The sequence below is a fragment of the Erithacus rubecula genome, assembly GCF_903797595.1.
Source record: "Erithacus rubecula genome assembly, chromosome: 3".
Taxonomy (NCBI): Eukaryota; Metazoa; Chordata; class Aves; order Passeriformes; family Muscicapidae; genus Erithacus; species Erithacus rubecula.
The window spans coordinates 40,874,890-40,899,453 of record NC_136689.1 but is presented as its reverse complement, the minus strand read 5'-3'; the positions used below and the strand labels follow the sequence as shown (position 1 = coordinate 40,899,453).

Here is a 24,564-nt window from a genome sequence, read left to right as displayed (position 1 = left end):
TCTTACCGATTGTTTTTGCAGTTTATTTAAACTAACATTAGTATGCTACTTTGGAATAATATCATAGTTATGCAACCAAATTAAGAGTTTTAGCATAATGCTTACAATTTTAAATCAAAATGAAAGATTATCGTTTTGGGAAAAACAGGTTGAAAAACCATTCTTATACAGAACTGTACAACTTCTTTCCTCTTTTTGCTCACCACAAACACAACCTATCTGTGTAAGACCTTTCACAGATTTCCACTGATCAGTATCATCCTGATACCAAAAGTGAAATTGCAGAATGCTTTAGTGACTGTGTATTCATTTGACCCAGTATTTCAAGTATTTGCACTGAACACATGGAAGTTTCAATTCAAAGTTGTGATCAAACTGCATCTGTAATAAATACATTGTCAAAGTGCCACATATGAAGATCTGATGGAAAGTCACAAAATAATGGTATATATGAAAAGGCATTGTAATAAATTATTTCCATGTGACAGTAAACTTACATTCTGAGGATTAATCTAGAGGATACATCAAATTCACTGTCCTGCTTATGTCCAGGTACTCCCAGTCACCAATGTCATGCAAAATACCTGGAGTATGCACTGCATATGCTTCACTTGATGGAAAGTATACATTTTCTATATATTTAAGTGTTCTAGCTCCTCCAACTTTTTCTTACAGCAATTTTTTAAGAATATATGGAAATATTTTTCAGCCAGTTATTCCAAGACAATCTTTACAGAATTAGATCACCACAGACCCCTACCTGATCAACTTCAAATTAGATAGCAAGTATACATGACTTACAATATCTCCTTTTGAGTGATGGATATAGGAGTACCCTCACAATAGATTAGCTTGGATGTTGCCTCTGACAGAAGAGTGGAAAAATGTGAGAGGAGACATGAAGCGAGATCCAGAAAAACAGAAATCTGCCTCCAGACTTATTGCTGGGGGAAGTGAGCCAGAGTTACAAGTCAATAATGTCAATCACACTGGGCAGGGGTTCTTTTCTATGGAAGAAGACAGCTTTTAGCTGAAGAAAACTGACCGCATCCCAAATAAGACATTTATACTTGTTAGATTATTTAAGTTAGATAAATAAGGAATTTAAAGTCCTCATTTTCCTTCCACCAATACATGGACTATTGCTTAGCTCTGGTAAAAACAACCCCATCCCTCAACTTCTGTTTCCTAATTCGCAAATACTTAAATTTAATTTTGGTTTAAACCAATTTTAAGAATACATTATGATGTATCCATTGATTATTTTTGTGTAAAAAACAGATGCCCTTACAGTGAGTGAACATTCTGTTCTGCATGCACACAAGAAAGTGTATTGCAATTAATTATCAAACTTCATGACTATCCTATTACAAATGTTTAATGTTTTTTTTCTTTCAGATACACTCTAGTAGATTTGAGGTATTTGCAGCTAATATTCTAAAATAAACCAGTTTCATCAAGCAACAGGGCAATTCACCAGGAAATAAAAACATCAAGCAGGGACCAGGCAAAACAGTGCCTTCATTTACAATGTGTGAATCCTTCAAGCAGGAAAACCAATTATCAGATAAAAATAGATCTGCACAGAGCCAGGATGGCTTCAGATTCACTGGGGGTTGAATGTGCATTGACCAAAAAAACCTCCAAAAAGCACACACACACACACACACACACACACAGAGTGGCAGAAAAGTTTATATAAAGTTAGGAAAGCACACATTTGGAAATGGTTGCCAATGCTCTTTGGTAGGCAGCAGGAGGCAGTAACACTGGGATGAAAAGCACAAATACAAAAAAAAAACCCTTTAAACAAAGGAACATCTCCCTCATATCTCAGACACCAGTGAAGTTTTCAAAGAATGCCCAGCATTCATGGCATCCAATGGTAAAAAGACCTCTTCTGTGCCAAGCACAGAGAGGGTTCGGCTACACGTCTTCATAGACAGAGCTGAAACCTAGATTCAAATATGTACCAACACAGAGATTCAAAACCTGAAACCACATTCAAAGATTTCCAGAAGGCAGAGAATGAAGGCTTAGGCTATTCAGGGAGCACCTCAGAACAGGAGGTAGGTCTGTGTTGTCAGGTCTGGACAGAATTTTAACTTGGGAACATATAATTGGCTAACAGAAAGAAAATTGTCAGTGTGTTAAGCTTTAACACTCAAGGTCTCGCAAAACTTTATACTCATTAAGAGACTCAAAACTCTAGCACTAAAATAGCTCTGAATTACATTTAGAAAAAATCTTGGCATCCACATTTACAATACTGAGTTTATTCTGTTTTTTTCTTACTAATGTTTATACCATAAGTAGTAAAAAAATTTAAAACTACCTACAGCATGGAATTAATTTAGTAGTGTAAATTGTAGTGTATATTTCTGGAGCTATTTAGCAAGCTAGTATCTTTTTTTTGTAATTTCCATTGGCATTTGTCTCCTGCTCTGAAATACAACCACAGGCATTGAGATAGCCACCCCATTTGTTTATATAGTTACAGGAGCTTTTCCTAAAACTCTGCACACTCTCTGCCAACGTGCAACCACGTAATCTTCATTGAAGGGCTGATTTTGGTCCTGCTTTTTAGTTTTTCTGAAGACATGAATAGTGCTTCACCTCCATTGTCAACAGTCATTTACTTGTATTTTCTTACCCTAAGATGGACTTCAATTATACTGAATTTCAGTAGTTTAGTGGGGCACTAAAACTCAATTTTAATTCAATACCAACTAAAAAAAAAAATCATTTGTTTCCTTTTCATAAATTACAGTTTTCTAAAACAAGGTTTAGACATACCTCCTGGCCCTGCACCCTGTATTGACACATTTGCTTCCCCTCTTCCCTCTAATAATCTACTGAGCCTCTTCCAATCCAGATGAGACACTTCATGCATAGCTACTGATACTGAATGCATGAATAGGTAACACACATTCAATATATTCTGGTCTTCAAATTATAAGAACATTCCTTTTAAGACATTTTAAATATGCCTCAGACAAACTTGCTCTTTACAAAGTCACTGAAATATTGCATACAATGAAAATACTGTCACTCTTTTAATCCAGAAAACTAGTGCCAACAAAAACATGGAGGGATGGAGGATTACTGTTCTTTATGCCTTGTACTAATATTCAGACTGTTTTCCCTTGTAAGAAAAGTGAACTAAACTTTCTATTTACGGTTAGAAAATTTTAAAAGTCAGTATTTGTAATCACAGTAATTTGAGAATTTTAAGGAATTCTTGCTCTTGGAATATACTAAAAACATATTTCTGTACTAAAAACATAATTCTCCCTTAGCTAAGTCTAAGAGAAGTGGCATCAACAACAATAAATCACATTCAAATAAGCCAGCCTTGCATCGATCAGCTCCAGAGACGATTCTGCAGCTGCCCCAGCAACAAGCAGAGGAGTGAGCCAAAAGACCAGAAAAGAAGCCCGAAAGCAGGTCAAGGCTTGCGAGCCAGAACTTGGCATCTGGGTCTTACAGCTGTCAGGGATACTTATGAGAGAAGTCACTGTTGTCTACAGATTTTGAAAACAGTTTGGGAACAGGAAGAGGAAGAAGAAAAAACAAATCTATCTACAGCTATTACGAGCCAAGCTAGAGCGGAAACGCGATACATGCCGCCACTTGTCCTGTCACAGCACTGTGATCCCAAACCACTACACCAATGAGAAAAGTATTGTCTCCACAGAAATACAGTTTTGTAGTGATGTGGAACATTAGACTCCCAAAGATTTTTTTTCTGGAAAAAGAAACTCTAGTGAGCAAGATGGGCATAAAAACTAGACAACTACTCCTTTTTGTGTATGTGTTTCAAAATAAAAAATTTTGCCTTAATTTTTTAACGGGGATAACCTGTCAAATTTTCCTTAAATTCTCCATTGTATAACTACTTCCAGCACCACCAAGAGCTCCAATACATAATCAACTTTTCTGTTGCCAAGTTGTATGTATATTAAAAAAAAACAAAAAACCCCACAGTTTATCCAGGCATTACTGAGAAAATCTGAAGCTACACTTTCTTTATTAGAGATTCCATACTATCTAATGACCGACATAAAACTCAGAATGACAACTGCACATTTCAAGAATCATTAAATAGAAATTGCAGCATCTAAACAAAAGAAGAGACTCAGACCAAGAATTCCAGTTTTGCAAAAATTAATTTAAGTGCACATGCAGGCAAAAATCCAAAGCTAGTGGCAGTTTTTGGGAAAGCTGTCTCCACAGATTCTGTACTGACAAGCCAAGCAACTGCCAAGGAATGTTTCAAAACAAAAGAGAGACTCTTGGAAAGTGCCAAAGGAGATGTTATATTCTGCCATTACAACTCATGCTTTATGAAAAGGAAAGAGAGGACACTTGTACTGGGATTCTCATTGGCACTGTGAATCAGGCACATTCCGTACTAAGCACATTCCCAAGGAAATGCGCACGCTAGCGTAGACTGCTAAAATGAAGAAACATTCAGCTGTGATGACAATCAAAAGAAAAGTAGAAACAAAGATAATGCAACTGATGTCCAAAAAAGCATAGTTCTTTAAGCAGAAGTCAAATGAACAGTAAAACTGTTAAAACACATAATTTGGCAGGATATTTGAATTTACTTTCTCCAATCTATTCTTCCTTCTAATCAGTCTCTATGTTTACTTGTAGACTGAGATACCATCTCTTATTTCATTTTCTGACTTTAAAAGAACTAGCTAGTTCGTTATATTCTTGACTTTGTAGTCTGATATCCATTCTCTGAACGTCACTCTTCCATCTGTTTTTCATGGACCGTATGAAGCATCAGAAAAGCTGTCTGAAGACACCCTTCTCCAGCACACTCTCCACGGTTATACAAATAAGCCCTCTAGTGGTAAAAGGACTGTGAGACTCACCATATTCCAAGTTTCTGTGCACCCCCTCTACGGGATAAAAATCTTACTCTCATAACACCTCCTAAGTGAAGGTGAGCGACTAATAGCCCACAACCTCTTTTGAAAGCTATTCATTGAAGATGACAAACTTTATCTTGAGCATGAGTGGTGGCTTTGTTACAGAATCCAGAGATAAAAACTTAATTATCAACACAGAAAAGAACTGTCAAAGGTACAGAACAAATTTAGCATAAAGTCACAGAACTCTCCAGATTTTATGATTGTTTAAGAAGTATGCCAATGCAGAGATAATGAGCTCCACCACACACTAGCACTTAATTAAGCCCTTTGATTACCAAAATCATGAGTGAACGCTTGCATTCTTTTCATTCTAAGATACTGCATTTCCTTTCCCTTCCCTAAGTATATTTATTCTCTAGTTCTAAATACTAGTCAGTGACAGAAAACACCACCAACACTGACCTGCTTGCGGCAGTGATTTGCATTATAACTGGCCAAACATTGCCAGTGCATCAGATACTCTATTTGAAGCAATGCAGCTTCACATGCTGGCAGACTTAATACTGTCAAAAATTCCTAAATATCATTCTAACATTTCATAACAGAAGACTAACATGCTATCTAGTTTAAAAATAAAACAGTTATATTTTATATTAGCACGCATGAGCAAAAACCTCCCATCCACATACTTCTCCTCTAACACACCAATGCAACAAATTTTTATTACATGAAAAGGGGTTCAAAGTGACAATTTTGTATTGGCATATATTCAGCTGTTCTAATGAACCAGAATTCTCTGTTTGTCCAGATCAGAGCTTTCATTATGTTTTTAATGACTCGAGAGCTCAGTGACAGTATCATGGTGTGTTTGCAACCTCACTGCAGGGATAATGAAGGACACTGCTGAGAGTGGTCACTAATCACCTCCACAAAACACTGCCTGCTTAAGAGCACACCAGACCTCCTTTCTGTTCTGAGCAGAGGTGAGCTTAGGGAATCATGGTGCACCATCAGTTCACAGAACAGACCCTTATCTTTTCTCATGTGACAAACCTGCAGCCCACCAGGTAGAATTCAAATGGAAGACTTCTTTGGAAGTGCAAGTGCCAACAAAACTCTATCAACACAACAACAAATTAATTTTGTGGCCCCCATTTAAGCCTTTCTTGTATGATTCCTGCCTATCATGCACGTGCCCTGATATAACAGTAAATGGTGATAATTCAGAGAACAGTGGCAGAGGATTAATCACATGCTCTGTTGCAATTTGACAGCTACAAACTCAGTATTACTATATATTTCTGAAATTCCTTGTAAAACCATCACAAATGAAACTATAGTGCAAAAATGCATAAATTCGAAATGCAGGTTCAAAAGCAACAACAAAAGTAAATTTAACTACTCTGACAAGTTTGATAGTAGTTTTATCACTTTGAAAACATTCTAAATCAAGTAATTCAATAGAAAGCACCCAAATGACTGGAAGAAAAAGCCCTCCAATAGTAACCATTGGCAACTATCAGGCTGGAATGTCTTGTGGGGGCCTACAAAGATCTGCCATGAATCAGATTCCAGTTCAAGTTCCACAGACAATTTTAGTGTTTGAAGAAGTAAATTTGCTTAAGAACTACTCATATGATATCAAGCAAGGAGAAATCCAAGTGCTCTAATGAGCACAATTAGAATCCAGCAACCCTGAAAAACCGCAAAGATAGTCCTACTGAACTGAAAAACTAAAGTAACAGTCCCAAAGAAGAAGACAATGTAGCTACACATTAAAAGATGTGTAGTACTAATTCAGAAAAAAATAAATATTCAGTAAAAAGCTACTGCAGAAAAGACAAGAAAATATTTCACATGTTAAAAGAGCATCACATACAACACAGGGTGTACCTGAACCTTTCTTACACACAGAAATCTGTGCACTTGTAGCTTGATTCATGTATCATAATTTTAATAGTAGAGACAACCCTGGTGAGAACAAAATTAAGTATTGAAATTACTCACCTGTGAGGAAAAGTTTGAAGACATAAGTTCATGTGATTCAGAAAACAGCAGCTGGAAACTGATCATTAAAGGAACAGTGACTAAATATTTTTCTACGCCATGAGTATTAACCGGCCTAACTTGTAATTGGGACACTTCAGTTAAAAGTTCAGGAATTAGAAGAGGAAGCTGATAAATAGGTTACTTTGCAAGGTTCAAAGCCCTCATGCTAGCAATCTCACATGCTATGGGTCTGGTCAAGACTGCATGATCTTGGTTCAGAACAGCTGAACACAAGTTAGATGAACGGAACTTAAGGCAGGGTCTTTGAATCTTCATTGCCCAATCAGCCAGGCTAGCAGAGCTGTTACATGGTTCTGCAGCTCCTCCACCTTCAAACAGCCACCCTTGACTTCTCCTGATGAAAAATGGGGTAAACAGGAGCAGAGGGAGGATGATGTACACCTGAGCCCTGTCCTGCCAAAGTGAAGCTTTTTCTGAGTTACTCACCAAATTACTAGGTAGCCCTCTCAGGCCCTGAATGGCTTTGATACTTTGGTTTTCCAAATGTAGCTCAATTCTGTAACAGAAAGCACCTTAGAAAGGTACCAATGGCAAAAGTGCAGTTTATAGTCATAGATGGCAGTAGACTAAGGAATCTAACATGAATTTATCTCTAAATCTTGACTTTTTGCCAAAATATTGAAGCTACTATTGCGTGTTATACAATGCATACACATTCATAAAGACACTTTTGTAACAGCAGAATCCATCAGTATAATCGTACAAGGGCAATGCCTTGAAGCAATGCACTAAGAGAAAAGGACAAGATAGGAGGCATCTTTTGTCTGAAACAGTGTCAACAAAGTTTTAAGTCTTCCACCAAACTTTTAAAAGAATCTACAGTACAGTTTTTTGTTTGTTTGTTTGTTTTACATATTAGCCACAATTAGTCTGTGGGATAAAAAGAAGTATCTGTCTCTTTCTATCTTTTTATGGCTTCCAAGACTATATCCTATCACTCACGGAAGCTGAGCAAAGGAAGATGGAGGGGCCATTATTAATGCAATGTGAACACTGCAAAGGAAACTGGACTCCCTCCTCCTTTTTGTTCAGTTTCTGGTAGAAAGACAAATCTTACATTTAGCTTCCTTAGCTAAAATTTGAGAAACATATCATTCAGCTGTATATACTCCTACACTTCAGCTTCAGAAGACATTTTACAACACATAGCTTTTGATCCCTTGCGGCAGAAATTATTTTGTATTTAAACTCTGTAACTATAGATACTATTGATTTCAGAGTTTAATCTACATGGAGGATGGGATGGAAGAGCAAGTTGCCAGCACTGTTAATCACCCCACCTTCAGGAACAGTTAGGAAGGGAGGGGAGGGGACATGAAAAACAGGCTTAAAACCTAGCACATTTGGAATTCCTCATTTTAAAGATTTATACCAGAATAAAATTATTAAAATACTGTAACAGAGCATCCATATGAGGAGGTACATTCCTAATATTTCTTCTTCAGCATTACTATTAACTTCTCTGGCTAGTTGAAGTCTTAATGTAACCATCACAGCACCTGAGGTTGCTTGGAAAGTCAGATCAACTTGTGAGACTCACAAAAATAAAACAACAAAATTATACAAGGCTCTACCAATACTCAACAAATTCAGAACTTGGAATTCCAGCCACACCAACACAATATCCATGCAGTTGGCAAAGAACTGAAGTCTCACTACCACTGAGGAAATTACCGGTATGTTTTGTGCTACACATAGCTGCCAAGATAAGCACCAAAATAACTAGAAAACCTAAAGATGCAGACCTACTCATTCCTACTGATATAGCCAGAGACAGTTTTATTTGGCTATGACAGGACCTTCCAAGTTTAAAGAAGATCAGTTCATGAAGCTATTAGCATAATGGTACCAGTATCAGTTTTCCACCTGTTGTCTGCTTGGGGAGGAATATGGCTACATCCCATTCTCACTACCAGCTGTGCTCTTGACTCTTAAAGGACAGGTTGCAGTCAGAATTTAGAAGTCATTATAGACCACTTTAATTACAGGGAGTGAAACAGGAGCACTGACAGGAATAGTCTATAATCTGTTTTGTGGACTTCCTATTCACATGTAATGAGTTCATCCTCAAATCACGCCTATATATGCATTTCTAAAAATAATGTAATGTACTTTCTACAGAATTATTTTGTTAAACTGACATCAAGACCACTGGACAGATGTCACACTAACACCCATCACATTTCTCCTGCTTGGTCCTGCAATTCCTAAAATTACACAGGAAGTGAAGCAGGACTGCCAAATGGAACCAATATTAGTGTAGCTTGATACTTGCAGGTGTTTTCAACATACTATAATTCAAGATGCATTAATAATTTTTCTGTTACAAATCACTCTTGGTATATCATCTTTTTTTCTTAAGCAAAGCCTTTCAGAAGCTAGAACAAAAGAAGTATTTGAATTAATGTTATTTGCTAAGCTATAAGAGCAAAAATTTAAACATTTCCTGTAATAAACTGCTTATTTCCATTTCACTGGATTCTAAACCAAGTTTTTCTCAGATTTTTCAGTGGTTATGAACTTCTGAAAAAAATACATAATATGCTGAGATGCAGATTAACTGTAGTATCACAAACTATATTGCAAGTTTAATAAAAGATAGCCTAATATTTGACATTGGTTTATCTATAATCCATATACCAGGCACATACACACACATTTTCATCATATGACAAATCCTCTGACTAAAACTAACCTTGATCAAACATATTATGGTTTATGAATTCTCAGCAGCATCTATCTGTATCTCTTTGGGTAATTCATTGTAGAGATTTAGCTGATTATAGGCAAGCATGAGTAATCTCCCTTGACTTCAAATGAACTGTTGGAGGCATGAAGAAAGAAGGACACACCTCACAGCTTGCACACAGGCACAATAAATGAAAAATCCTTTTGAAAATTACCTATCATTCCACCAATTTCTTCAGATCAGAAGAGTGAAAATTTGGATTGACACTTTCTTCCACTGTAAGATAAAAATTCAGTGCACAAATGAAGTAATTAAGCCCCAGTTCTTTTGACATTTACTTTCCAGCATGACTCATGACCATCTTCAGTGTGCATTTAATAAAACGTTTTCAGAAAGAGTATTAAAAACCTCTCTGCTGCAGCCTTTCAATCCACTACTGCATTTTCTTGCACAATTTGAGTTCCAACATCAGTTTTCATTTAAGCGTGCCAGGTGGCATTTAAAAAACAAAACAAAGCAAATGGAGAAAGAAAAACTTTCATAAATCCAGACTTAAAAACGAAACATGATGCTTCAGAGCTTTGTTTAAAAAAGGCTCAGGAGGGTAAAATCTATAGCAACAAATTTCACTCGTTTTGAAATGAAAGACTATAGAACTCATGTTGCAAGCTTGTAATAAATGACTAGTAATTATTTTTATTACACTGAGCAGGTATGTAAAAAAGTCAACAAGATCATGAGACCCATGTTGATCCAAAGGTTTAATACTCCAAACATGAATTTTAGAAGTTATTGCAAAGAATTTCCGTAAAAAAAGGTAAATTCTTCTGCAATTTTCTAACTAGGAAACATGAGCAACAATACTACATTATTAAGACTCTTTCTGTAAAGAGGTGTTTTAACCTACAATACATTGGCTCCAGCATGTTTGACTGGCTTTTTCCTGCTATAGTCAGTTTTACTGATTTCCTATTCTCCAACTCTTTTCCAGCTGCAGCTGCAAACCTCACATTTTCTACCCTACCTGCTCAGAGCCACTCATTTTCACTCTTAATCATCAGAGGATACAAACAACAAAGTGCATTTATTGTCCAATGCTGCACACAGTTTAAAAACCAAACACACCAACCAAAACATACCACGTTAGACAAAGGAATAATAAAAAACTTTTCCTGGAGACAGGAAAAATACTGCAGTCTCTAAAAAAGGAACACTCCTAGTAAGAAGAGCCCTATAGCTCTACCTATTCACAGATTCCTTGGAAAAGCCATTATTCAGACTTGTGCTGGCAGCTATGGGGAGCACATTTTCAGAGAATTATTTAAATAATTTAAGAGAATAAACTAATACATTATTTACAAAGCAAAACAATTCAGCTTCATTAAATGCTAAGCCAGTCTTGAAATGGTTGTGAAGCAAGGAGGCTTTGAATGTTCATACTCTGTCTTGTCATTAAACAATTACTAATCCTAATCAAGTGGAAAGTAAACAATTAATATTAATAGGTATTAACTTGGCTTTTGTCTGGACATTCAAGTTCCAACTGCCAGCAAGGAAGTGTATTCAGCATATTCAGGCTTGAGCTGTAAATATTTACACATTAAAGGAAACTTCTTTGTGAGAAATATTAAACTAAGTGGGTTTTAAAGAGATCTGAAAGTGTGATTCTTCTAGAGTTCTTTAAAATGTCTTGTAATTGTCCACAAAGATCTGTTCTCTATTCATCCTCCCTTTTTAAAGCTTTGTCATTCTGGCATCCTTGCACAATCCCAGAAGAAACAGGAAAAAATTTCCTTACTCTGTCTTCTCCTGCTGTTCTTCCAGGCTGACACTTCTGAAGCATTTATTAGCATAGTTAAGAAATGTGCTCTATTCCTAAAGTATCTCACCCATCCAACCTTCCTAATAAGAATACAGCAGTATCTACCAGATAATTGCAATTCATGAGGAATGGCACCATCTCAGACACATCCATTTCTGATTCCTACTGAAGGAACACAACCCTTCTGGAAAGTTCAGATCATTTAGCTAACTAGCACCTGACACCTTTGTGGCTCCCTGTTTCTACCTCCACAGAGAGGAGAGTATTCCTTTTTTGCTGTCATTGTTTCTACCTTCAAGGTTTTCTTACACTGAGAAAGCTTCCTGTGCTCTAAACCTTCACTTTAATGTCACAACCACTTTGGCAGAATCCAACTTAAGAATTAAAATTCCTTCTCAGACAGAAAAGACAATTAAAAAAAAAAAAAAAAGCACAGAGAAAAACCTATGAAAATCCAGGACAGAACCAATACATATGGTAATTACAAGAGTATATCAACATTAGTTGCTTAAGTAGCATTTTACTGAAGTATAATTGAAACTTTTTTGGAAAAGTAGATACACCACTGTATAAAAGCACTTCACACTTTCCCAGGCAGCTCTCATCTTCCAGACAATTTTCAGTTATTAGACAGGTTACACTGCAAATCACCAGATTCTGGGAATTAATATTGAAAGAGCATGACTACATAGTTGGCTGTAGTAATTTACTCTTCTCTTGGCCTCTGCTGCAGAAAAGATCCTGGTCTATAAAGACCCCTGATCTAATCCAGCTCAGCCATCCTTTGCACACTGTCTTCTTTAAAGACAAAAATCACATTCTGAATTGTGTTAGCAAGGAATGAACATTACTGTCAAAATGCTCCAGTTGGGGCAGACACAGCAGTAAAATACATCAACACATTCCAGCTATCAGGCTTGAAAAACCTAATGCAGTACCTTGGTTTCTTGCTGTCTTACACATTACTGTATGTGCTGATATATTTAACACATTTCAGTGTTTGTACACAGTTTGAAGAGCACAATTCATTCATCTGTATGATTATTTTTCAGTTTTGAACATATCAAACTGAGAACCTGAACATTGAAGGGTTTCAGTAAAGAACAGAAAATAAGAAGAAACAAACAAAACCAGGAAAATGGGAAAATTTTAGGCTGTTTTAGGATGAGACTTTCAACAATCTGCTGGACTATTTAAGCATAGATGATAATATGCCTTTTCATTTCTATACTAGTAGAAAGCTGAAGAGAACAACTTACTTAGATCTTTGAATTTTTTAGTGTTTGTTTTCATTCTGACACACTTTTGGCATTAAGCTTTATTATTCAAAGTGACCAAAATATCAACCCTATATCACAATGAATATCTCAAAAGAACCAGTAAATGGCAATAAAAAAATCTGTGATAAATTTTGATTTTGCAAATAAATATAATCTGCAGTAATGTACAACCAGCAAAACTGGAATTTCTTTAACCTCGTTGATATGGTTCCAGGAGGCTTCTTGAAGCAGCTAACATTTATAAAACTTTATACAAACAAATCCATGAATCTTTCCCCACATCTGAAAGGTGAGAAAAAAACCCCCTGAGAACAATCTGTTCCTGTAACTCAGAAGAATAACTTATCTAAAATACTTCTTCATTTTGTATTAAAACTAAACCCATGATTTCCAAAGTAATATGAATATAAAATGCACTGATATTTAAGTTCATTTTTACTTTTACAATGTTGCCAAACAGTAAAATAAAGAACCAGTAGATTTTAACCAGTTAAGTCTTTAGACATAGTCTTTATATAAGTCTTTACAGCTTTCGAAGTTCCCATTAAGTCTCACACCGCAGTTATTCAGCAACTATTGGACATTTTTTCCAGGGTTTCAGCCTGAAGTTAAAATATCACATTTTTATGTCTCATAATTTCAATTCTAGGAAGAAACCAAACTGCAGTGGCTTACCTGTCTAGCAGAGAATAAAAAGCACACCAAATTATTTTGTATTGAATTAAAAATAAAAATATGCGTATTAGATTTTTAAAGGAGGGCTTTTAGATATTATTTCTTATAATCATTACATTAAGTAAATGTTCACAGCTGAAGTAGAGGTATTCTAGAACAGAACAATATACTAATTGAAATCACTAGTGCTTCGTATGAATATTAACTTTTAATATTCAGCATCAGTAATACTGAGGAATTATTTTATGTATGTATACAACAATGAACCAAATAATTACACTATTTGCATAAAGTGCATTTTTCCATTTTCCTATGTTTTCCCATTTTCACCATGCACAAGCACAGACTGGCAAGGATATGTGTTTCACTGAAATAAAATACTTGATGAATTAAATTGCCAAGTATTTGCCAAAAAATGAACCATAAAGCTGTCAGTCAGGTTTGAACCTTAGCACAAAACATTTTTGAAAAGCACATTTATATTTAACACCCTAATTAATCTGCTCATTATAAGTAAATAATTTTTCATACACATTTAACTATTAGGAAGAAGTTAAAACCACACATCAAATATTTACCACAAAGTACCCTACCTTACAGTTATATCTGAAAATTGCCTCAGGTTATAAATGTAGTATATATGCATGCATGTCAGAATGGAAGAAATACATTGCCACAAAAAAGAATTAACACATGGAAAGAGAAACACATCAAGACTCAAAGTCCAAAAAATTTCAACACTTAAGAAAGTAAAGAGTTGCCTAACACTCCCGGAAATTATTTTCTCTGATTAAAGAGCAAATACACTGAAGACAAAGAAGGAATACACACTGCAATTAGCAGAAAGATAAAAGGGAATAAGCATGAATTAAAAAAAAAAACCAAAAAATGAAAAGTTCATTTAAGTGGCATTGACAGCATGGAAAGCAGAGAAGGAAAATTTGGAGGAGGCATGTACAGGGTTGAAAATCCTCATATATGAACAGAGTTGAAGAATCTGTTTGTTACACTTAGATAAGAGAATGTCTGGGGGAGTGGGTAAGATCTAATTACATTCTTCCAGTGCCTAACAGATAGTTTTCAAGAAGACAGAGGTACCCTCTTCACAAAGATGCACAACAGAAGAACAAGTCATGAGCTACCAAGTTGCACTGGACAACTTTTTTTCTTCCCATGAGAAGACCCTTATTATTCGCCACAAGAACAATTAAACAGTGGATCAGGCTGCCCAGAGAAGTGGTTGACTTTCCCTCACTGGTAGTCTCCAAGTCTTAGCTTATCTTGATAAGGACATTAAGAACTTAATGCAGGGTCCTGCTTCCAGCAGAACGTTTGGGCAAGTAATCTCCAGGGATCCCTTCCACCTACACTGCTCTTTAATTCCATATGTGAAACTCTGCAGTTCCTATATCCTATGCTAGGATCTGGCAATAATACAGAAATAATTCAGCAAAAACACCACTTTATGCACAGCTGTTATGCTTCAACCTTTGCATTTCTGTAACTTCATCAGTATCAAAGGATTTATATCAACAATGGAGAGACCGGGACATCTGAGTTTGGATCAGAAGCCAATTCTACTGAGTATACAAGGTTTTTATATAGGGTTTCACTTGTATGGCACCAACATAGGATTCTATTTTTGGTTACAATTTCCCATAAGTTGCACATTCTTCATGACATCAGTCAGCTGGTAACCTTATCACAAAATTTCACATGTTTCTTGGTCACTTCGTGCCCAGAGAGCATTTATCTGTGTCTGCCTCTCCCATCGTTTCTGCTCGACCAGGCCTTTATCAGTTCCACTCTCTGTACTCTCTCTGTTTTATTCCCTACAGGTTTACACATGTGTGTATGCTGACACAGCCTATTTTTCTGCATTTTTTCCCAGCTCCTTTAATACTGAAGTTGGCCCTTACATAAATATATATTTAGCATATCTTCTAAATCCCAGCCTCTAGAGTTCTACGAAGCTATTTGCTCCATACATGCAGCACGCTATATCATGCAGGACCATGCCTCACTTCTACATGGCCAGAATGGAATCATGCACATTACTGACAGGAAATAATTCAGCTAGAACTGTTTTGTAAAAAACAAAATTACCCAGTTTTATCGGAGAACACAGATTGCAAAACATTTAAGAAATTTTAAAGGCAAAAAAAAGGCGTAATACTTGAATTTTGACATAACAAACCACCTAAAATTGCTTTTGCTCAGAAAGTGGATTCGAAAGATCTTCAACTGCATTCAGGATGCAATGTTTACTGATTCACATATTTGTAGAGAATGCACAGTACAATGATGCCTAGAACTAGATGATAAATATCTACAAGAATTCAAACTGTTTGACTGGTAGTTTTACCCAGTTTCTCTGGCACACCATTTCAAAATCAACTTACTATTATTCAAGCTTACTATTGAGCTGACTGAGTCTTGGGACTATTACATCAAGATTGTGCAGCAGAAGCTCAAAGAGCTTCTAATCTATACGAGGAAGCCTTTGATGAATTATGCTTACTAAAATGGAATTCTAAAGAAAAACTATACCAGGTAACTCTCAATCACTTTGATTTTCCATCAACTTTATTGACACGCTATGATTCCTGCTTTCCAGCCTTTTATAAATGGATCATCAGCCCCTTCTCACTCAGAAAAACTGAAGTTTAAGAAAGCATTACTTCATTTATTTCACTCAGTACTTCTTAAAGAACTGACTTTTCAATACAAGTTTCTCCACGATGTTGATGAAGATCTATGTCCTTATGAGGACACTATGAAATCAAATCAACATAGACCAACTGTTTAAGCCATGTTTACTACAAATACACCAGCTGTGTCTCTATGCAAAGGTCCTCATTTTCATCTATAGCAGAGCTGATTACATTCTTCCCAAAAATCACATTTCATGTCAGATTTTATATTACCATTTTCTAGAAGGACCTTCATTACTGTTTAGTATTTCCAAGCTAATTCCCAAATCCCGAATGTGACATAGGACATCCAGACTAAGTGCACTTCTGCAATAAAGTTTTCTATTAGTTTACTACACTTCAGGGGTGGATGCAGGAGTTGCTTTTGGCAGCTAGGACACATTTATGAGGAGCTGTACTTCACAGCTACTGCTTCAAAACACCACTACTGATGTACTGTTATAAGCAACAATCACTGCTTAAGAGCTGTACATAGAGCTGATTTCTTGAACTCAACTCTTAGAGCAGTCCTGACACTGATTTAGTATTAGCATTCCTTAAATTTATCAGAGTCCACATTAAAAAGAAACAGTCATCAAGAACAAAACTCTTTGTCAACAATTTCTGCAAGAAAAAAATTAAAAAGCACTGTGGAATTAAGGTTACACTTGTTTTAACCTACTTCCCTAACTATGCACCAAGTTTCCTCAGAGTTATTTCCCTTTTTTGTGGTTCAGATCAGCGTAGGCAGTCAGAAGAGGTTTGGAACAGTTTCACACAAGCACAGACGCGTGCTTGGAATGTCCTACTTTGCACCTGAATTAACACCAGAATTATGCGCCTATGGTGAAGTCTGAATAACTAAACACAATGTGATACAACTATTTTAAAATTATGTTAATCAGGATTTATTGTTCCCTGCTTAAGGGGCATTCAGCTACTTCTTTTTGTTTGAAAACTGCACTGGTTGCACTCAGTTAGCATCCATCCATAAGTAAAAGAGGGGAATCTTATCATTCTGCTCCTGGTTCAAATCATGTTGCCATGGAAGCAGATGTTGAATTGATGAAAATAGGTCAACTGTTAAAAAAAAAAATCACTGGCTTAATACTTGAAAAATATTATTATATTTATTTTAATGCTTGCCATTATTTTGAAATTAGTAATATTTTGTTCTGTGGTACTGTAATTAACACTTACTTCACTCACACAATACATACTCCCACCCAAAATGTGGACAGAATCAAGAGTTAAGAGCTGTTAACGGGAAAAAAAATATTTTGCATAAATCAGTAGGGGCTGGGTACAGAATGCTTACAAGAATATCACACACAGTTCTTTGTTACTTCAGTAGTGGGTGGTGCCATATAAACTGTTTTCATATGAAGAGTATTAGTATTATTATTGTAAAGCCATAGTATTTTTTGAAAAAGAAAAATGAGGACATCGCTAATACCTATGCTTGGCTTTGACAGCAACAGTGTTTTTTGTTTAGTTTTTCATCAAGCAGATATATAAATATCAGTTACTAAAAACTGATTAAAATACTTAAAGACAGCTAAGATTTAAGTAGGTTGTGCCATCAATAGAACATGTGAAAATACACATAGCCAACTCAAAGAAATTTCTCTCTTAGCATTTCCAAATTGCCTGCCAAGATGCTGTCAAAATAGCATAAACACACAGTAAAATGTTCATCTTCACCTGCAGCAAAGATCAGAAAATAAAATAACTCAACTGTATCATATTTTTCTGAATCTCTATCAGGTTATCTAAAATGCTTTTCTATCAGAACCATGACACATTTGAATTTTTTTCTACCTTGACTGATGTACTTTAGATACATCAGGTTTGTCCTAGAAATTTAATGTAATATATTCTTTTCCTGAATATTTCCTTACAACTGAAATGCAGAGTTTAATCATTAATAAAGAGAGTAAAGGTGCATGGGAATACTGCCAATACATGAGATTTGTGGTCCTTTCATAGTTCAGAGATCTTTCTGTAGATTAAGTGATACTTAAAGCAGAAAGGCTCAGTGGTGCAGAAGTCCTAAAATTTAATCCAGCACAAACCTACCACAGCACAACTGCGTGTCTCCCACACACTGCTGCTTCTGCCCTGCTCCCCAGTGAACTGGGTCAGACAGCTTCTCCCACATCAATCCCCTGATCTGTTTCATCACCCACCAGATAAAAGAAAGTCCCAGTGTAACAGAAAGATGGGAGTAAATACATAGGAAGCAAAAGCAAACACATCCCCATGTCCTGAAGGTGACATAAATCTACACTGCTGCTGTGCATAGTCCCACAGCATCCAGTAATCCTCCACTCTGAACCTTTTGTAATCAATGTTTAAACCTGAAATATGTACAACAGAACCTCTGATTTAAAAAACTCTTAACTAAGAACATGTTTAACTGTCAACACAATCATCTTCAACAGAAACAAAGGTCATGTTTGCTGTGTGCATTTTCATACTGTTTTTTTAATAAAATTTCTGTATAAAATCTGTTTCACTTAGGACAACTCTTTTGGACTCTAGAAAGTTCAAAATTTGTGTTACAAAACTTTTTGCAATATTGTATGACCTGAGCTATTCTCCACCTCATTAAAAAACTAAAACTAACCAGAAAAAATCCCTAGCCCCACACCTGTGAATTTGTCAAATACTGTTTAAAATGTACTGATAGAGTGTCCTTATGGAGACTGCAAAAGTCTTACATTTCACATTCAGTAGTTTTGGAACTGTTTATAACAAACCAACAACATTCCAAAAAAAAAAAACAAAAAAAAACCAAAAAAAAAAAAACAAAAGAAAAAAATCACATGGCCTTGTAGCTCTCAGTTTTTTCAGACAATAAATAGCTGGTAATAACAGAAAAACAGCCACAAAAACATCAAACTAGCATATTTAAAATCATCAAGCATACTGGATACTTTTCATTAAAACTTTATTAAATAGACCTTTTCTGACTAGTGCATTATGCCTTGCTGTTTTATTGTTTGGTTGTTTAGGGTTTTTTAATGAAGGAGAATAATTAGAGAATACTTGACTTTTCTTCAAATAATTACCTTTAGTTTCCTCTGGCTCAACCAGCATTGGCCTCCAACAGTCCTTTTGTATTATGTTATTTACAGATCAGTGGTCTTCACCAAAGTTGCTTCTCTATATAAGACCACATTTTTCCCCTCTCCTCCCATCATAACTTTTCCCCCCAAACCTTCTTCCCTTTGTTTTCTGAATCTCCCTTTCCCCAGCACTTATAGATAATTTGAGATACAATGTTAAGGAGTTCCAAAAGGTACCTAATTGTTATGCTAAAATTCCTATTCCCTAAAGGGTTATATATAAACAGAATTTAAATTCAGAGAAAAATGCTGGTATTCTCCTTTGGTCTACCAAGCAACAGAGGGCTGCCTAGAGATCAAATAGCCAGCTTCACATTTAAACAGAGAAAAGGACAACACACAGCAAGCAAAGGCAAAAACAGCCCCATCTCTAAGTTGTCAGAAATCCATACTGCTTACATTTACTCACCCAGTTTTCATGATATCACCTCTCTAGATATGTTGTCCAGTAATGAGCTATATCATTACATTTGATTTGCTAAATTACTTTTATATTAAAGCACCTCACTGAGGTTAATGTAAATATCCACACATGCATAAGAGAAGAGTGCATCAGGGTGCCTGAAGACACAAACTTCAGCAAACCAGTTGTCATGATTGGTATTTACAGCTAGCTCAGCAAAGCTTAAGGCTTGGAAAATAAAACTCAAAGCAAGCTCATAATTCACTGCATAACACTTAATACCCATAAACAAACAAAAAAGAAATATATGCTGCTGATGCACCTCTGTAACGTGATGCACTTTTGTAACTACACGTACACAATCCAGACCTTTTGCCCTGACAAAAGTAATGTAGTTTCTAAAAGCTAAAATAGAATAATGGTAAAAATGAAGGCAATGTAATACAAGAAAGCCCTGAAGGAAAGATTTATAAGGGCATAGTCCTGCAATATCTGTTCTGTAAAATACCCACAGTCTTCCCTCCATGTCTGAAAAGGAATGATGCTGATGTGCTTACTACACGGAATTAGGAGAAGATTAAACCCAAATGCTGTTTACAATCACAAGTATTTTGCAGACATGACTCTTAGCTGTTTCAGATAAGCCCTACAGAATACGCCCATAAAGATTATGTAGGAAGTCTTTTTAAGATATCCTGGGGTCACAACCCAAGCAGAGAAATAAACAGTTCACAAAAATGTGATTATTTGGCTTCTTGAAATAGCACTACTAAATATGTGAAGTACATGAAGCAACAAATGCACGGCATCTTGAGAATGCTTGGGAAAGTATGGTAACAGCATCCATAGTAAATGAAAACACAGAAGAGAAAGAAATAAAAAAGAAAAACTTTTAAACACTTCTTTGATACAGAAATCTTAATTTGCTCCTAATATAAAATGTGAGGTAAAATCTGCCTCCAGCTATCATTTTCACTGGTGTTTGTGTTATTTCCTACAACATGCCTTGTTTGAAGGCAGACTTACCTCTACCAATGCAACAGTCAGAACAAGCTCCATTTTTGAGTCTGGGAAAAGGGCATCCACTTCTGGAGACATTCCAATCAGTATACAATTAGTAACAACTGATATTACACTCATAGTTTCAAAGGCCAACTGAAATAAAACACAAATATATTTACAGTTATGACCATTACCTCTAACTTACTTGTCCCCAGATTGCTCTGTGAGACCTCTCTCTTCATTAAAGCCCCAGAAGACCCATTAGTTTAACTTATTTTCTGTCATCTTTTGAATTCCATGGCATAGGACTTGTTTGGCAAGCAATCCAGATCTCACAACTTGACAATACCACAACAAGGTTGCAACTTGAACACATGCAAGAGTAAGCACTCCTCTACAGTTGTACTCTTAAACAATTTTATTTCAGGATAAAGGAACAACTGCAAAATTCCAAGAGGAACTAGTAGTCCTAACACTGGTTTTGGAGGCTCTGTCTAAATTCTAAGATAAAAAGGTAAGAATGGTTCAGAATGCCTTTTTAAAATCCCAACCACCTGAGATTTGTTGAAAGATTTATATTTAAGCACATGCAATAGAACAAGTTTAAGAAGCTCTTGCCTACAGAGCTCCCACAAAATGTCTGAAACTATTAATACAGCTTAACAATTACATTTGCAGTATAATGGTTACTTATTCCAAGGTCCTGTCTGGAATGAGAAAGACTAATACAGAATTGTAATGACTGTCACAATGAACTAGCAGAAATAACTTTCTCCTTGACAAGAAGCTAGTGACTCAGCTCACCTGATAAAATAATTCCAGTATTCCTTTAACAGAAATCTTTCAGCAAATACTCTTATTTCCCATATGAAATGGGTGACTTGAACATTTAGTTATTTTTAATTCAATAAAGAAAATTCATTTCTGCTATTAATGTAAAAATGACACCATAAAATAAAATTACTTTACTGTCGTAATGTTATCATTTTTCAGTCTACTCCCTTGATTGAACAAACTATCTAGCAAAAACAAATGTATTAATACACCTGCAGCTATACTTGTGACTTATGACCACAGTCTGATTATTCTGGTGGCTACACAATGGGTCAATGCAGCTATGCCATTAAGATGTTGGAAGCATTGGTCTGGACTTAGAAAGTACATCCCATGTTAAAATGCAACATTTTTATGACATATTATTAAAAGACCTCACCTCTAAGTCCACTTCACCAATATCTATTTATGTGTCTAATGAACATTGCTCAGAATCCTTGGTTTGCATGTTTTTACTGTATGTTTTACTTGAGGTTTCAGGATTTCATTTCTCATGTCTCACTTGCTTAATTTGATAACATTTACAACCCCTCCAAATCGAATAATCTATTAGGCTCATTGTACCCTTTATCTCCCTTACATAACATTAGAAAACCTGTTAAATAAAACTAGAATATGGATCATCTCCTAGAAAGGTCCCCCAAACTTATCACACACCTTTGTCAAGCACTGCTATTATGGAATGCTGAAGTTTCTGGGTGCAACTTAGTCACTCTAGAAAACTCTGGTCAGGATCAATTCACTGATGCAGCATGCTCAACAGGCCCCAAATAGCTGGTGGCAGCATGACTGCATGGACAAACAACTGAGGACAGAAAATGCTTAACCCAGTACTATTACCATGAAATTGTTTAGATAGACTTCAGTGTTCAGGCTGTGCAGAAAGTTCCAGCTCCTGCTCACAGATCCAGGTTATTTTCAAATTAGTCAGTTTCAGTGCCAGTAACCACAGGTGCATAGGTCACAAGCCTGGCTTAGGAATCCAACTACTCACCTATTCTTTCATTTCTGCTGAAACCCCCACTGAGCTCCAAACTTCTGAGACTGCATCAGAAGTTACCATCTCTAAATACATTGGCAATAAAAAGTACTGGGCAGTATCTGGAAGCTTTGTTTTGTTGAAGTTGCAACAGGAGTACAGTACATACACAAGAACTAAAGAAAAAATCTGCTTTCTTTTCCAAGGCAGCTGAAAGGTATGTGATCAAAAAGCCCACCAAAAGTATCACTGGGATATAAAGTTGGATAAACGATATTCCAAGGCATTGAAGAGAACAAAGTACCTACTGAACTTTAAAGCTACTCAATGGACAAACATAAAGTTTTCATATTGTTGCTGAAACCTCTTATAAACAAATGAATACCAAAAAAAAAAAAAGAGACACGAAAATTACCTGCCAAACACCAATACTCGCGGTGGGTTCTGCAAATGGACGCTTGTAAACCCTGCACATCTTTAAGGCATCAGAGTATATCTCTGTAATGTTGTTTAACACTGCAAAAACAGCTGCCAGTGGATAAACACATGAGAAAAGACTCACATAGCCAAACTGTAGGAACAGCTCCAGGTAATCATCAAAAGTACCCTGAAAAACAGAGGAAATATAAGAACAACTTTAACCTACAAAAAAACTATGAAGAAACACAGAAATAATACTACAGCTGTAAATATGTTTCCTGACCCAAATCAGTTGTTTGGAAAAGACTGCTGATAGCAGACAAGAAGAATTTTTTAAAAATCAATTTTGGAATTATTCAGTCACTAAAAACTTCTTACAGAGGCCCAGGTTTTTCCTTTTGCCTAACGCATTTTCTGCAAGTCACACCTCCTATCCTTATTCCATGAAATAACTACATAAACACACTGAACCTATGCAGGTTCCTGAGCATCTCAGTCAAACACTAGCAGAAGTTATAGTGAGGAATAGAAAAACAGTGCCATGCATTTAAACTGGCAGACCATTCTCCTGAGAGCACTGCAGCAATGAAAGTCCTGGCATTTCTGACCGTCCATGAAAGACCTAACTAGAATGGTAGGCTGCTAGATAGGCAAATATTTTGTGGTATTTCTGCTTCTGTTTATTTCAATATGGGTAGGACAGAGTTAGTGGCCCACTTGAAGATTGAAATCTACAAGGCAGCATTGACATGAGAAAGGAAATATTAGTGCAAACAAAAAACCCTATTTAACAAATCCCAATAGGTCCATGAACTGATCTTTAAACCAAGAATCTGGGTACTTAAATGCTGATAAAGTATTCATATGCAGGTGATCGATATTTCTTTCTATATTAGTTTTGTAGTATTAAAAAAAATTTGCTATGATTGCAGCAATTTTGTTACAAAAGAATCAAACCAACTTTTAAAGAAAAAGTGTTCATAAACAAAAGATGGTGAAATACCACAAAGAGGGCGAAGTGAGATCTAGGTATCTTGTATTTACACTGACACATGTATTGACACTAACTGAAATTATTGCAAGAACCACATGAAAGTGGTTTTGGCTCCATGCATCAGACACACAGTTATCTACTCTTTTTTGCCCATCATAGCTGTTAAACTGACTGCCCTCTCCAACACCTAGTGCTTTTTTCTCCTAGGAAACAGAAGAGAGAAGCAGAAGTCTGCAAGCTCACAAATAAACATGGGGTACTCATTAATTGCATTTCTCACTTGAGCTCATTTTGAAGTTTCACAATACAGTTAGGTCTCACAAACCAATCTGCAGGCCAGACCATGAACAGCTACCTAACTCTCAAGCCATTAAGATTTTTTCCTCAGAAACATTTTGTACAAACTGTAAATTTTACTAAGGCCTTCTACAGGGACACTCACTGGAATGGCAGCCACACATCTGCTACTGCTATCATTTTCTCAGACAATCACTGCAGGCAGAGAGAGCTTTCCTCTGTGCTCCTCCTTCTTTTAACTGCACAGTATTCCCACTGATTCCTCACACTTCTCATTTCCTTGCTTACCTACTGGCTTTTAAAATAGCAGAGTATGAAGTAAATAAGTATTTATTTTTTTCCTACTCAATTCATGAAACTTTGTGTGGGAAAATAGGAATCTGAGA

The 24,564-nt window shown here is 36.0% G+C and overlaps 1 protein-coding gene across 1 annotated transcript in view; it reads right to left on the bottom strand.

The window, feature by feature from the left end:
- ANO10 (anoctamin 10) overlaps nucleotides 1-24,564 on the bottom strand; it is a 120,864-nt gene that overhangs the window by 79,154 nt on the left and 17,146 nt on the right. The window contains 2 exon segments of the mRNA XM_079301226.1: nucleotides 20,679-20,807; nucleotides 22,883-23,074. Coding sequence (XP_079157352.1) covers nucleotides 20,679-20,807; nucleotides 22,883-23,074 — 321 coding nt within the window.